The 16,876-nt window shown below is 37.5% G+C and overlaps 1 protein-coding gene across 2 annotated transcripts in view; it reads left to right on the forward strand.

Moving 5' to 3' along the window:
- Positions 1-16,876, forward strand: part of bin3 (bridging integrator 3) — a 266,316-nt gene that overhangs the window by 106,725 nt on the left and 142,715 nt on the right. For both annotated transcript variants that reach the window (XM_028806128.2, XM_051935652.1), the window contains exon 2: positions 16,711-16,759. In XM_028806128.2, coding sequence (XP_028661961.1) covers positions 16,711-16,759 — 49 coding nt within the window. The remainder of the gene's footprint in view (positions 1-16,710; positions 16,760-16,876) is intronic.

The following is a 16,876-nucleotide window of genomic DNA, read 5'->3' on the forward strand; positions in this document are numbered from 1 at the left end:
CTGTGGTGCTTCATTGCAGTGCTGTGAGCCTCCTATTGCCCTGCCCCAGCAACGGACAAACAATCTTCCACAGACTCTGCAATCGTGCTTCAGGGTGCACTTCAGCGTGTCGGTTCCATTTGGGGGGGTGTCTCAAAAGAGTTCAGAAACCTTACGATATGACAAAGAAATAATGATTCGGCTTCTGATTGATAACTGTGCAGCCCACAACATGCTTCCACATTTAGATAATGTTTGCGTTAAGTTCCTCCCACCCAATTGCACGGCAGCGCTTCAGCCATTGGATTTGGGCATCATTCACACCCTGAAAGTGTATTATCACAAGGAAATGCTGAGAAAAATTCTTGTCAGTATAACTTGTAGGCAGGAGGAGATTAAAATTAACGTGAAAGAAGCTATTGAAATGATTACAAATGCCTGGATACAAGTTAAAGAAAGCACTATAGTAACAAATACAGAATCTCATTACAACAAAATTTTCTTTACAACGAAATATTTTTTTAGGTCCCTGTGAGTTTGTTGTAACGGAATTTTACCTGTATAATCATTTAAAGTATTCAGACCCTTTGCTGTGGCATTCCAGATTAAGGTCAGGTGCATTCTGTTTGTTTTAACTATCCTTGAACTGTGGCAGGAACTTGATTGATGTCCACCTGTGGCAAATTGAATTGATTATACATAGTTTAAAAAGGCAAACAATTATTCCAGAAAAAATAACATTCCACAATTCATACTGCATGTCATTACAAAAAGAAACCATGAAGAACAAGAACTCACTTTAGACCTTTGTGAAATAAAATAGTGGTGGGGCATTGATATGGGCAAGGGTATAAAACAATTTCTAAAGCTTTGAGCATTCCCAAGAGCACAATGGCATCAACGCCACTGAAATGGCTGAAGTTTGGAACTATTTGGACTCTTCCTAGGGTTGGCTGTCTGGCCAAACTGAGTAACTGGGCAAGAAGGTGACCAATAACCCAACTGTTACTCTAACAGAACTTAAGAAGTCCTCTGCTGAGATGGGAAAAAAAAAAAAAACCTGTTGAAAGGGAAGATTGGCAATCCCAGCAGTTATCCATACATCTGGTGAATAGATGAAAGCCATTTTTAAGTAAAAGGTATTCTAGTCTGATGAATCAGAAATCGAACTCTTTGAACAGAGTGCACTGCTCGTCACCTTTGTAATACTATCACTGTAGTGACGTATGGTGGTGGCAGCACCTTGCTATGGAGGTGCTTCTCAGTGGCAAGGACAGGTAGACTTGCCTGAACTGAGGAAAGGGTGCATGCAGGCAAATACAGAAAGTAAAGATCTTGAAGAAAACCTGCTACAGAGTGCACATGACCTCAGACTGGGACAACAGTTTATCTTTCAGCATCACAATGACCTGATACATACAGCTAAGACAACACTAGAATGGCTTCAGGACAAGTCTCTAACTGTCCTTGAGTGGCACAGCCAAAGCCTGGACTTAAACCCCATAGAACATGTGCGGAGAAACCCAAAGATGGCAGTATACATATACTTCCTATCTACTCAAAAGGTGCTTGAGAGGATCTGCCAGGAAGAATGGGATAAACTACCCTAATCCAAGAAGACTCAAAGCTGTAACTACCACTAAAAAAAGGGGCTTCTTCTATTTATGGAATTAAGGATTTGAATACTCATATGTATAGTATACAGTATATACTTCTATGAATGAGAGTCTTCACTTTTTGATTTTTGACTCTGAAACAGATCTACATATGTCAAAAGGGAGGATAACCAAAAAGAGAAAAATTCGCCTATAATTGCTTTTAATTACTGCTCCTGGAATAGTGTCATATAATAACCTCTTAGATGTTGTTGCCATAAATTTACACTTAACAAGACAAAAATGGATTACCACATTCTACAGCCTGGTGTATTTTCAGTAAAATGGTCATGCCTTTGAGGCACAGGACACTTCCTGAAATACCATGAAAGCATAGGGGGTAATAATATGGGGTGACCTCATGTGCACAGGCACTGGCAAAACAACAATAACAGGATGTGCCTAGTTGAAGTCTTTCATTTACTTGCACATTGTGTGCAGCAAGAAAGCACAATGACTGGAATTCATTTGGATTCTTGCTTCTTTTTTCATTGTGATTCAGCTTAATTTCTTAACTTTGACGCTTCATTTTTTGTTTTTGAAGTGATAAACAGATATTGGTTTGAAACAACTTTGCTTGAGAAATGTAATGAATTATAAGTTTTTGTTTTGGGTGTATTTCTTTAGTCACATGATGACTGAAAGCAGAATAGTATTTTCTAAGGGTTACTTTGTGTAGGGTTTTATTGGATCGTGAATGTAGCATAAGTCTTTAAATTTAAACTGCAACAAAACTGAACTCCTGGAAATTGGCGCTAAAGCGCAACTAAAGAAAGTTGGCTCCTTTTCAGTCACTCTTGACGATGATCTCATCAGACTTTCTTCTAATGCAAAGAATCTTGGTGTCATTTTTGATTCTTTTCTTTCTTATTCCACCCACATAGACCACATTAAGAAACTTCCCCCTCCATAACACATCCTGTGCTAATTCCTCTCCTTTTCTAATGCTAGGAAATTTGTTCATGCGTTTAGCACATTCCACATAGATTATTGTAACTCCCTACTGGCAGATGCTCCTTCAAATATTATAGCACAGCTCCAGTTGATTCAAAATTCTGCTGCAAGAGTCCTTACGTGAACCAGGCAACAGTGAGCACATAACACGCATGCTGCTTTGCCTTCACTGGCTCCCTGTGTCTTACGGGATTGAATATAAAATTCTATTAATATTTTTCTATTAATTCTATTCTATTAAATTCTATTAATAACCTACAAATCTTTAACACTAGAATTACCAGAGTTTACGAAAAAACTCGTAGATCCGGCCCACCTTAAAACCATTCTCACCTCTCTTTTGTCTTCTAAATGTGCCGATTAAGACGAGCAGCAAAAAGCCGGCTATTCCATCCACCACCATCGCAAAACGTTCACTAAGTTTTCCCAGCTCATGCCTTGTTTGATTATCTGGGAGTGACTGAACTGGAGTTTTAGAGTGGCAATAATAGATCGTTATTTGGAACACACGCATTTTATGTGTGTTCCGTTTTCTACAGTAATCTGTGTAAACACATTGTTAAAACAGAAACTTTTTCATATTTTAGTAATAAATGTTACAAAATGTAGGCATAAACTGTAGAATGTGTGAAGCCTGACGGCCAAACATCAAATAAACACTTTCACAACAACAAAGGTTCAAGGATGTCACAACACCTTCCGTGGCGTAACACTGAGATTTGCTGACTCAGAGCGCGCCGTAGAGACCCGAGTTCGATTCCCTGCTGGGGAGGAAGTATGGTTTTTTTTTGTTTGTTTTTTTTTTTCTTTGTAGCCTCAAACGGACATAAAATTTATAAATTGGTATGCACTGTAAATCGTTAAGTTTAAAATGTCGATTGCGGTTATTTCTGTTGATTAATTCATGCTTTTTTACTTAGTCAGAACAGGAGCTTATTCAGCTTCTGATCTGACTCTAAGTAACAGTGCCAGTATAAATCACACCCAGTCTGACGCTGTTCGTTTTCAAACAATATTGCATTACTTCGACGATGTTTTCTGATTGGTACTATGTGCGTCATAAAATGATTTCTTCAAAATGTCACATATATTTGTTTTGAGATAATGAATAGAGCTGCAAACAGGTGCTTGTTCAGTGTAATAGGAACCATAGCACAGAGAGGTGTGTACACTGCAACAAGTACACATGTGCAACAAGTACACATGTCGTAAATGTAGGAAGGGTGCTCCTTGGGTGAGCTATTGCGTGTCTTTATGTGAAAACAGCAGTGTCAGATGGGGAGTGTCTGATGATTGTATATAGTGCTGAAGTTACTGATCTTTACTATGCTTTCCTCTGCAAGTCCGGGAGTACAAAAGAAACAGCATACAGCAACATGTGGGGACTGGCAAGATTGGGGGGAAAAAAAAACACGCGGTCGTATGTCTCATGATACACTGCAGAGCTATAGCGCGTCTTTATGTGAAAACAGCAGTGTCAGATGGGGTAGGGAAGGATCCTGAACGTGACTGAGAGAATGAAAAGTGAATAAAAAAAAACAAAAACAAAGCTAACCTTTACAAATATCATAAATTACACCAGCTGTTACAGACTGAAATCAAATGTATCTTTTTATTCTAAAATAGTAAAAATAAGAGCAGTTCACTTCTCAAAAGGGAGTCATGCAGGATCGAACTCGTGACCTTTTGATTCCCAGTCAGCAACTGATCCTGTTGCGCCATGGGGCCGTCGTAGTAAATGAGTGTCAATGTTGCACACTGAGGCGGCTTTTTTTTTTTTTCTGCAGTTATATTTTTGAATAAAAGTGCACTTATTCTGTTATATTTGTACCTTTCGTGAAAGTGTTTCTTTGATATTTGGACTTCAGGCTTCATACATTATACAGTTTATGCCTACATTTTGTCATTTACTACTAGAATATGAAAAACATTTCTCTTTTTTAAAAATGTGTTTACACAGATTACTGTAGAAACGAAACACACATGAAATGCGTGTGTTCCAAATAACTATCTATTATTTCCACTCTAAAACTCCACTTCACTCCCAGATAATCAATCAAGGCATGAGCTGGGAGAAGTTCATGCACGTTCTAAGTCAGTGGGGGGATGGAATAGTCGGCTGTTTGCAGCTTGTCTGCACATTTAGAAGACGAAAGACAATGGTGGAGAGGTGCGAACAGATTTAAGAAGCGATTTAAGGTGGGACGGATCTACAAGTTTTTTCGTAGGCTCTGGTAATTCTAGTGTTAAATGGTTTAGCACTGGATTACATCAGTGACCTTCTCCAATATTCTGCTTCTATTCGCCCACTAAGGTCCTGTGATTCTGGCAATCTTCTTGTGTCTCACAGTAACCTGAACTCTGTGGGTGACGGTGCCTTCAGCTGTATTGGCCAAGACTTTGGGATGGCCTCCAAAAATTAATTAGATCAGCTGACTCAATTCATTCTTCAACTTAAAACTGAACTGTTAAGGAAGCTTTTTAACACTAGAATTCATGAAGCCTACGATACAAAATGGTAATGCTGGGCCACCTTAAATTCCTTCGCACTTCATCAGTGTCTTTGTTTTGAAAATGTGTCAATCAGCACAGGCAGAAAGCAGCCTGCTATCCCATCCCCCACCGACGCAGCTGAGGTCAGACACAAAATTTTCCGAGCTGAAGTTTGTTTATTTGGGTACAAGATGGTAGGAATTGTATAGGGTAAATAATATATTGTTATTTGAAATGCATACATTTCATGTGTGTTCTGTGCCTTCAACAATCTGGGTAAATGTAGGATGACAGGAAGTGCAAGGCAAGAAATGTTGAACGCATAATAAAACAGAAACTTTTTTCATGTTATAGTAATAATTGACCACACATTATACACCTCACATGGATGTTTTAAGACTGAAGTGCAGATATCAAAAAAAAACTTTCACAAAAGGTACAACAGAACAAGTACACCTTTATTCAAGAATATAACTGAAGAAAAATAAATTATTCAATTTACATGTTGCTGTCAATATGCAAAAACTGAAGCCCATATATCAATTGCATGTCTGGTTTAGAGGTAAGAACGGCTGCTTCTAAATCAAAAGGTTTGTGGATTCGATCATGTCTCTTCCCCACATTTACTGTTTTGAGTAGTGAGCTGTTATTATTATTACTATTATATAATAACATACATTTGATTGGAGTCTGTAACTCCCATTGTACATTTTTGCTACTTGTACAGTTTTTTTTTTTTTATTCAGTATTCTTTTAGTCACATTTACGTGGTACAAACAATCTTGCCTCTCCCTCTCTGAGTTGATGGCGTTTATCTCCATTCTTTTCACAAGAGCAGCGATGACCACAGCTTGTGCCGTGGTTGATGCCTGGTCAGAAGTATTTGTTGTACCGGCAATCAAAGATATGATGCCGCTATCAGACGATCATGTGGCATTTGCGCTTTGACTACTAAGACACCCATGTAGAATGTATGAAAAATGACAGATTTGCTGTGATCTCGGACATCTGACAACATTTTGTTGAGAACTGTGTTTTGAGTTACAACCCTGGGCAACATGTTACTGTTGATGAGCACCTGTTTCCAACCAAGGTCTGTTGTCCTTCCTTGCAGTACATCTCAACCAAGCAAATTTAGCATAAAGTTTTGGATTGCGGAACATTTGTAGTCAAAGTACATGTGCTGTGCTACTCCTTATTTAGGAAAACATCCCAGTCATCCCACAGGAGAAAGATTTTCCGAGGCTGTGATCATAAAGCCGTTATGGACAAAGGCAGAACCGTAAGAACAGACAACTTTTTATGTTACTTTCGCTTGCTAATAGACTGCTGCACCGCAACACAACTCTGTTTAGCACCATAAAGTGGGATGGGATCTTCCACCTGTAACTAAAGTCACTTCAGTATGTGAGCTATTCTCTATGCTAGTGTTTAGATCTGGCATTGCCATGCTGATGGTTTATGTGCCCAAAAAGAAAAAGTCTGTCTGCATTCTCAATACAATGCACCATATCACGGAGATTGGGCAAGATCTGAAAATAAAAAAAAAATGTTCAAATGAATACTCATGTTCAAATGACATAACAAGATACCAAGCAGACATCATTCAGCAGCATTTTTGTGTGTCTGCTTATATCCGATCCTTCAGCGATATCTTTACAAGTACCATAAATTTACACTGGCTGTTACAGACTCAAATCAAATGTATGTTTTTATTATGTAATAGTAAAAATAATAGCAGCTCACTACTCAAAATAGAAAATGCGGGGAAGACCCGGGATTGAACCCTCAACCTCTTGATTTAGAAGTAGCCATTCTTACCTTTAAACCAGCATGTGATTGGTATTTGGGCTTCAGTTTTTACACATTGACAGCAACATATAAATTGAATAATTTATTTTTCTTCGGTTATATTCTTGAATAAAGGCATACTTGCTTTATTATACCTTTTGTGAAAGTGTTTATTTGATATTTGAAATTCAGTCATCACACATTATACACTTTATGTCACCATTTTATTGATTATTACTATACAGTTATTACATTCTACATTTACCTGCATCATTGTAGACACGTAGCACAAATGAAATGTATGCATTTCAAAAAATGATATATTATTTACCCTGTACAATTCCAGACACCTTACTCCCAGATAAAGAAACGTCGGCGTCTGACTTGACTTCAGCTGCCTTGGTGGGGGATGAGTGAGCAGGCTGCCTGCTGTAGGTGCTGATTGACACATTTGCAAAACAAAGATGCTAATGACTTTTTCGTAGGCTTTGGGGATTCTAGTGTTAAGATTAACCTAAAATTCTTCTCACTCAGTTCGGTTTCACTCTCTGTCCAAATGCTCAGGCTAATTTGTGTGTGTGTTATATCACAAATTATGTTATTTGTTCAGGCTTTTCTTCTAATGTTGAATTTAGTATTTTACTCTAGTTTATTGTCTTTTATTCTATTTAATGCTTAATAATTTAGTTTATCCTGTATTTATCTGTTTTAGTGTTCCATAAAGAAAATATTTGCTTCCATTGTTTATTATGCACTGTTTTTCTTTCTGAGCCTCTGTAAAGTGCCTTGTGCATGGGAAAGTTACTATATAAATAAATTCTCTTATTTATTATCATCTTACCACTGAGAGATTGGCTTTTGTATACAGTAATCCCTCGCTATATCACGCTTCGACTTTCGCGGATCTTATATGTAAGCATATTTAAATATATGTCGCAGATTTTTTGCTGGTTCGCGGATTTCTGCGGACAATGGGTCTTTTAATTTCTGGTACATGCTTCCTCAGTTGGTTTGCCCAGTTGATTTCATACAAGGGACGCTATTGGCAGATGGCTGAGAAGCTACCCAACCAGAGCACGTATTACCTATTAAATAAAACTCCTCAAATATATTGTGAGCACGGGGGCTGTTCGCACCCCTAGAGGATACAGCCGCTCAAAAAACAATGAAAGATTACCTTCACATTGCTCTCTTCTTTGCTGGGCTTAAATGTGGCTGCTTTGTCAAGCGATATGCTTCCTGCATGGTGCTTCGCATACTTAAAAGATCAAACAGCACGTATTGATTTTTGATTTGTTTGCTTTCCTCCCTCTCTCTCTCTCTCTTGCTCTGACATTCTCTGCTCCTGACGGAGGGGGTGTGAGCAGGGGGGCTGTTCGCACACCTAGACGATAGGGACGCTCGTCTAAAAATGCTGAAAGATTACTTTCACGTTGCTCCCTTCTGTGCATCTGCTTCGTGAAGCGACATGCTTCCCCCACGGTGCTTCGCATACTTAAAAGCTCGAATACTACCTCAAACATTTCGACAAGCATTAATCACCGTCTTTCCTAAACAAAATAAGGACTTGTTACAATGTGCATCATATAGACCAATTTCACTCCTGAATAATGATGTTAAGATACTCTCAAAAATCCTAGCTAGAAGGATGGAGAAAGTGCTGCCCTCGGTAATATCACAAGATCAAACTGGATTTATTAAAGGCCGACATCTATCTTCCAATCTCCGACGCTTGTTTAATGTTATATATTCACCAGCAAAATCAAACACCCCAGAGATATTACTATCATTAGACGCAGAAAAGGCATTTGACAGGATCGAATGGAATTACCTTTTCACTGCATTGGAGAAATTTGGGTTTGGCCCGAATATTTGTGCTTGGATTAAACTACTGTATACCAGTCCAGAAGCTTCAGTTTGTATTAATAAAATTTGCTCAGACTACTTTAAACTAGAACGTGGTACCAGACAAGGATGTCCCTTGTCGCCACTGTTGTTTGCAATCGCTATTGAACCACTGGCGGTTCACTGCCGAAATTCTCATCAGATAAAGGGGATTGTCAGAGAAGGACTGGAACAGAAAATTTCTCTATATGCAGATGATATGGTCTTATATATATCGGACCCAGAAAACACTGTCCCTGCTGTTTTAACAGCACTAACAGAATTTCAAAAGATATCTGGTCTTAGAATTAATCTGAATAAAAGTATACTCTTTCCAGTGAACTCACAAGCATATAATATTAAATTAGACACCCTACCTTTTACCATAGCAGATCAGTTTAAATACCTAGGGGTAAATATCACAAGTAAACATAAAGCTCTTTATCAACAAAATTTTGGCGTCTGTATGGAAAAAATTAAGCAAGACTTGCATAGATGGTCAACCCTTCATCTCACTCTAGCCGGAAGAATTAACATTGTTAAGATGAATATCCTTCCTAAACTTCTCTTTTTATTTCAAAACATTTCAATATATATCAATAAATCGTTTTTTAAACAGTTAGATTCAATAATAACCTCATTCATTTGGAACTCAAAACACCCACGTAACCGAAGAGCGACCCTACAAAGACCTCAGGCAGAAGGTGGCATGGCTTTACCTAATTTTCAAGTTTTATTACTGGGCAGCAAACATACAAGCCATAAAAACCTGGACACAAATAAATGCACATACACAGGCTTGGTCTGCAATAGAAGTAAAATCCTGTAGTACTTCTTTATATTCCCTGCTCTGCTCTCCAATAAATGAAAGTTATCGCAAATATACTAATAACCCAATTGTGCTTTACTCACTCAGAATATGGAACCAAATTAGGAAGTATTTTAAGATGGAAAATCTTTTATCAGTGGCACCTCTGCAAGGGAACCACCTCTTTCAACCTTCGCAAGTATATCCAGTTTTTAATACCTGGAAAAGTTTTGGGATTAAAATGCTCAGAGATTATATAGACAACATATTTACATCTTTTGAACAATTACGTTCAAAATTTAACCTCCCAGCTACACATTTCTTTTACTATCTTCAAATTAGAAATTTTGTTAAACAGAAATTGCCCGATTTCCCCCACCTTGCACCCTCCACAATGCTGGAAAAAATACTGCTCAATTCCGAGGAAACAAACACTATTTCCGCAATATATAAAATCTAATTAGAGTCCCTACCTTTCAAAGATCCAAGAGGACATTGGGAAGAAGATCTCTTAAACAATATATCAGAAAAGGAGTGGAAGGTAGCAAAGCAGAGAATTCACTCGAGTTCTATATGCGCAAAGCATAGAATTATTCAACTAAAAATTATATATCGAGCTCATCTGTCTCGCTTAAAACTGTCCAAAATGTTTCCAGGCCAGGATCCAACCTGCGAGCGCTGCAACCAAGCTCCTGCCTCACTGGGTCACATGTTCTGGGCCTGCACCAAACTAACATCATTTTGGACAAAAATTTTTAAGTGCCTCTCAGACAGCCTTAGTATCACAATCCCTCCTAACCCACTAACAGCTGTGTTTGGTGTCCTTCCCAGATGGACTTGAATTGGAGAAGGACAAACAAACGGTGATTGCATTCACTACACTCTTGGCACACAGACTTATTTTGTTAAATTGGAAGAATCCTAATTCTCCTCTTATAAGTCAGTGGGAAACTGATGTTTTATATTATTTGAAATTGGAAAATATCAAATTTTCAGTTAGAGGATCTGTACAAAATTTTTTCAAAACTTGGCAGGATTTAATCAATATTATTTTAGAATAAAAGAATTAACTATTATTGCATTTAACTCCCTTCTCCATCTCTTATTTATATAGATATTTACTTCTCCCCTTCTTTTGTCTAATGTTGCCTTATTAAAAAGCTTAAAGAAATTTTCCTTTAGCTAAGCTCTCCTTCTCAGGGGTGGGGTTTGATTTGTTTGCAAATTTGTTGGGTTATAAATTGATCTGTTTGTATGGAATGATTACAATGAAAATTAATAAAATAAAAATATTAAATCCTAAAAAGCTCGAAGGGCACGTATTGATTTTTGATTCGTTTCTTTTTCTTTGTCTCTCTCTCTGACATTCTCTGCTCCTGACGGAAGGGGTGTGAGCTGCTGCCTTCCTTGCAACTCGCATACTGGGTCCACTCATGCACACACTCATACTCGTACTGATTCCCTGAAAAACTCTTACAAATAAGCTGCTTGTGCAGTATGTGTCATCACTGAGTACATTTTTGTTATTTTTGTATAATGACCAGGACTATTGGGCTGGTCATCATTACGTCTGTCAAGTAGGCTTTAATCTAGGCAGTAGCAATCTTGGCAAAGGAAGGCTCTCATCATTATTACCCATCCATGCCTGGTGGGGGTTAGTCATTGATGTTATGTCTAGGAGATCCTCTTTTTTTTATTCACACCTTGAGTGTTATATGATTTGTCCGTTTGGCTAAAGTTTTAGACATTATTTGGTGTTCTGTCATTTCAGTTTTTATACTTCATTCTGAGCATGTTTCTTTTTTTCTTGTTTAAAAATCAAATCAACTGTTAAGCTAACACGCTTCTTGTATTCTAATGTATGTCTTACAAGCACAAAATGACACATGCCAGGTGTTTCGAATAGGTATAACTATTTTAAATTGTGAATGGTGAGAATGTGAATTGTGAATATAGCACCTGAATGATCCACTCGCTTTTTGCGTGTTAGTGCATTTTCATCCAAGCACTGCAGTCAACCCTGGAGTGGTGCTGTCATATGCACACCCGCACCCATTCCGACCCAGCACACTACTGGGACCTGATTATTTATTTAAAATCAGCTCTAGATCATGGACCACTTATTGCACCTGACCAGGGGCTAGAGGTCGAAGGAGTGGGACAGATTACCTGGGTGAGAGCCAGTAGTCAACAGCAAAACAACAGCACTTGCTAACCAAAGTGCTTTGCATCTCCCTTTGTCAAAGCCCAACTTTTTATTTCCATTTCACAAAGCGAACATTTGTCTTTTTTCCTGTCCCCATCTTTAGTCATCCATCCACCCTGTTGGCTAGCCATACTATTTGCATGGCCTGTCAATCACTTCATTTTCATAAAGACCATTCTCAGCAGAGAGCAGAGCATATACGTAGCATAATAATAATAAATGTCAGAAAATAAAAACTTTTGTCTGCTAATTTTCTTTTTTCTATAGTGTCTTCAATTTTACTCAAATCCATCAAGGCATTTTATAAATTTTGGGATATTTAGTTTTTTTTTTTGGGGTGTGGCTCCCCCTCAATATTGAAATTTCCTTTCCTAGAAGAGGCAGATATAGATAGAAACTAGCCATTCCCCGTGGCTCCGCCCACGTAGTAGTGAAACGGGACAAACTTTAAAAATCAAACTAAAGATATTGCTAGCTAAACGGATGTAAGATAACTCCCCGAGGCTGGCGTGTGAGTGAGGAGGGTTCCACCCCCATCCCCTAGGCCCTCTGCATCTCTCTCAGATTTGCACAAATAAATTGGTACCACAAGCGAACTATAATACTTGAGAGAGGTCACAAAATCAACCTGAATGTTCAAGCAAATTATAGAAAAAAAACCTGATCTAAATCCGTTAAGTAGTTCCCTTGTGAAAACATTGGATTATATATATATATATATATATATATATATATATATATATATATATATATAATATCCGCTCAGCTCGCCTTGATGCCTTCCTCAGGGTACAAGTGGTATCATTTAACTATGGCTCTGGTTTAGGTTTTGAGAGCATGACCTTAAACAGATCAACAGAGTCTAGAATGTTAGAAAAAGTATCATTAAACAAAGTTATTAGACTGTCAGGGCTCTGCTGAGGTGGGGGGAATTGAACAGCTTCCATAAATGCCACGGAGAACTTGCTGGTAGTGAGTTCATTATGCGATTTTATTATGTGAATTATGTTCATTATGGCACAGTGCACTTAGGTACAATCTCGTAAGTGCTGAAATTGCTAGCCTTGTGTACACACAACTGTAAACTTACTTTTGCCCATCATTGTGTGTGTGTGTGTGTGTGTGTATATATATGTGTGTGTATTTACTCTATATGCATTTATAGTTCGGTCCATAAGTATTTGGACAGTGACACAATTTTCATAAGTTTGGCTCTGCACACCACTACAATGGATTTGAAACAAAGCAATCAAGGTGTGATTTGAAGTGTAGACTTTAAGCTTTAATTCAAGGGGTTTAACAAACATATTCTATGAACCATTTAGAGAAGACAGACAAATTAAATACGTGGTTCCTATATTTTCAGGGGTTCAAATGGACCTAACTGTATATACAGTATACACACGTAGATAGAGAGAGAGTTTCATTCCAATTCCAATGCTGATCCACCTTTGTCATACACAAAAGCCAGTCACATTTTCACAAGGATGCTCACTGTGATTGTGAATGTGCTATGCATGATATAATGAATAATAAAGCAGGGTCAAAAGTCATCACAGCACATCTATTACACAGAGACTAACAAAAGAACCCTACTGCTGATCATTTAGAAACCTTCCACATTTAATGGAAATAATACTAATACTACCTTTACTTGCTGTTTTGTGTGAACCATGGGTATTCTGCTCAAAACCATGTTAAATCCACAGTGTGTATTTTATTGAGTGTAGCAACTTGGTGCATTTAGTGAGAATCAGTACAGAGGAATTTTCCATTTAGAATGAAACAAGTAAGCCCGCGATTCGCCAGCGAATCGGAAATCCAAGAATGGCAATCAGTTTCTGCGTGATGAAATATCATGGAGGGTATATGCGGTGGTGTGGGCGGTCGCGTCCGGGCGGCTGTACAACCTGGCGTGCACACTTTACCTCAGGTTTAGTTCACAGGTCGTAGGCATGGTAAAGTTTCCATTTAATTCAATAACATGTATCCATACGGGTTCGTTTACAGGTCGTAGCCATACGGACTCGTGTTTATATTACTAATCGTTGAGCTCCCTCCATTTGGATACGTGCCTCCTTTACCTGTGCTGTGTCAAAAGCGCGTTGTGGGCGCGCTCGTTCATTGTCTGGGCGGCTGTACAACCTGGCGTGCACGCTGCACCTCGTTTTGGAGCCGTGACTTCTTCGCTTGTGGTGTTTGTGAAGCGCGTGGTACACAGACTGCTGGCATATACATACTACTGACTCTGGGATGCCGCTGCATTTGACTGTGGGCTGTGGTGTTTGGGCGGTGTTTGGGCGCCACCTACTGACTTCTAGGAAGCCGGTGCGTTTGACTCTGGGGCGCGGCGGCGCACTGCACATGCGTGTCGGTGCCTCCGTGCATAAATTAAAACTGTGGATTAGTAATGTAGATAAATTGTTATTCTGTGTGCTCAGTTTTTTTTTTTCTCAACTCTGGTTTATTTTATCGTTTTACCTGGAGCATGAAATTAGTACAGTAGCATCAGAGACTGTGCCTGCTAATTTTTACTAAAGGGCATACTGTGCCAGGACAACTCATTATTTTTTTTATTTTTTTTTTTTTAGAATAAGTCAGTGTATCATTGGTGTTAAAGCATTTGGTCTTATATAAATGAGACACATATTGAAATGGTATTTTGTATCTTTGTAAAATTAAAGGTTCTATTTATTGTGCCCTCATTCTTGTGCATTATTTTTGATATGAATACAGTCACTAGCCATTCATCTAGTCTAGATCATGAAGACAATACAATAACATTTCTCTCTATTATATAAAACAATCTTGGGACAAGACATTTCAGAGAGATAATTTCAAGTCCCGTGACACGAGACTTTGTGCCAAGAGATGAATTGAAAACCTAACAGTGGGGACGGAAATAAAAAACAAACAGTAGAAGAAGAAAAGACAAAGAGTAGAAGACAAAGTACAACGTTGTAAAGAGGTTCAAAAACGTTGGCGCGATACACATGCAGAGCAGGTTAGAGATTATGAAAGTACTAAAATTCCAAAGTCTCAAAAAACTGATAGTAAAGATCGCATTAGCGCTAACAAATGGAAATTATTATTCAGTGTAATAACGGAACAGCAAAAAGAGATAAAATATATGGACATAGGTAATATGACAGAAATATGTAGTTATAGTTCGGCTTTAAAGTTTAAGTCTAATTCGTGTTGCCATCCGGGAAAAGTAGTGTTTCTTCCCAATGAAGAGGTATATCCGGGAGAAATAAAAGATTTGATATTTGGTGAAAGTGAAATCCACAAACACTACAGGCAAAATATCTGCATCTACAATAATCTGTTCACGTTCGCCTCATTCAATGCTCAAAACGTAGATTTACACAATTCAGGACCATACGTTATAAGAATCTGCGGTCCCTCAACAATTAAAGCTACTATAATTTTAAAGACACCACAATTTGGTCAGGTTTATATTTATAATCACAGAGAAGCGATGCAACATAGAATCGAAAGAGTTAAACGATTGGACATATTAGAAATTCTACAACCAATAATGTATACAAATCCATATGTCCTAAAGTATCGCACTTTACAAGAAATTTATCGGAAAAACATGGACAAAGAAGTTTTGTTGGATTTCTATATGAATCCAAAAGATCACGCTTGCATATATAATAAACCAACATATGACGAATTGTCAACGATAATAGTTTCGAAAGACGGAGATATCAAAGAGGGAGTTAATAATCGTGTTTTTCCAAAAGCACAGCAGGATTCATCGCAAGCGGCAGATCTGGGAAATCACTAGCACGTTGGGCCTGCATCAGAGTTGGCAAGCAAAGCGGGCAGGGGGCAGAGCCCCCTAGTAATAGAAAAAATTTAAAAACATTGTTACTGGGTGATTAAAGTTAAGGTGTGTGTACACTTGTACTGCTTTGGCTTTTCCAGAACTACAGTTTTGGGATCCATACCATTGTTTTTTTAATTAAGTAATGCCTTTTAATTCTAATGCTTACCTGTCATGAAGGCAGTTGTAGAAAATGTCATTTAAAAGGAATTGTGCGTCATCCTTGCAGTGTAGTATAAGAAGCCCCTGAAACACCACCAAAGTTTCAGCAAATGTGGTAGTTTAATAGGGAAATAAATGAGTATATAAAACAGTATGAGTTGTATGGACCTGCACCTATGGTTTACAGCATTTAATAAACAAAAGCATATCTTTCAAATCTGATAAATTGTTGTTATATAACTGTCAAACTGAATATTTTTTTTTATTATGAAGAAAATAACATTATAGAAAAGTAACATTGTTTTCCTATACTGTGTGAAACAACTTCTTATTTTTATTTGAAATTTTAGGAAGAATCTTTTGGCCTCTACATGCCTCTTTCTCAGAGAAAGAAATCTGAAAATGAATGAATAATTCACATTTCCAGAATATTCTAATTCTTAGCATGTTTTGATCACTATATCTTAAACTTCCAATAATCTTTGTATTCTGGATTCTGTCTTTAAGTAATGTCAAATACAATGTCAAGACAAGATTACTTGTTTGTTTTTGTCACTTTTCAGTATTAAGTTTAAAGCAACTATCAGTTTAAGTTTGATCATTTTATATTTGTATTATCAGATGTGCCAAAGACTTTTAAGTTCCCTGTTTAAAATTGATCTTTGATATTATGAAAGTTACCCTTTACCGTGACTTTACAAGACTTTACAGTAGCTACAGTTCACTGTGATAAACACAAAAGCTTTTCAATATCAATTTTAACGATTGTGGAAAGGATGGTCCATTGCCATCCTTATTGTATTCAATTGAATACAAAATTAAATATTTGCAGGAATCTTTTTTTTTTTTTTTATATTGTCAGTAGTTGATCTAAATATTTTCCGTTTGTGCTGCAAATTGTTAATTCTTTAAAATTAATTTTATTTTTGTATTCTTTTTGCAGGATTCCTTTCAAGAATAACAATCCGAAAAAACAAATAATTTCTAAGACGGTAAGAAGAATATATATTTTATAATTGAAATGTGCTTTTATCGTTTTGTGATTTCTAGCAACAGTCTGCAAACCTAGATTCTAATGAGCTATTTTCTCATTTTATTTTTAATGTTTT

The sequence above is a fragment of the Erpetoichthys calabaricus genome, chromosome 1, assembly GCF_900747795.2.
Source record: "Erpetoichthys calabaricus chromosome 1, fErpCal1.3, whole genome shotgun sequence".
NCBI lineage: Eukaryota > Metazoa > Chordata > Cladistia > Polypteriformes > Polypteridae > Erpetoichthys > Erpetoichthys calabaricus.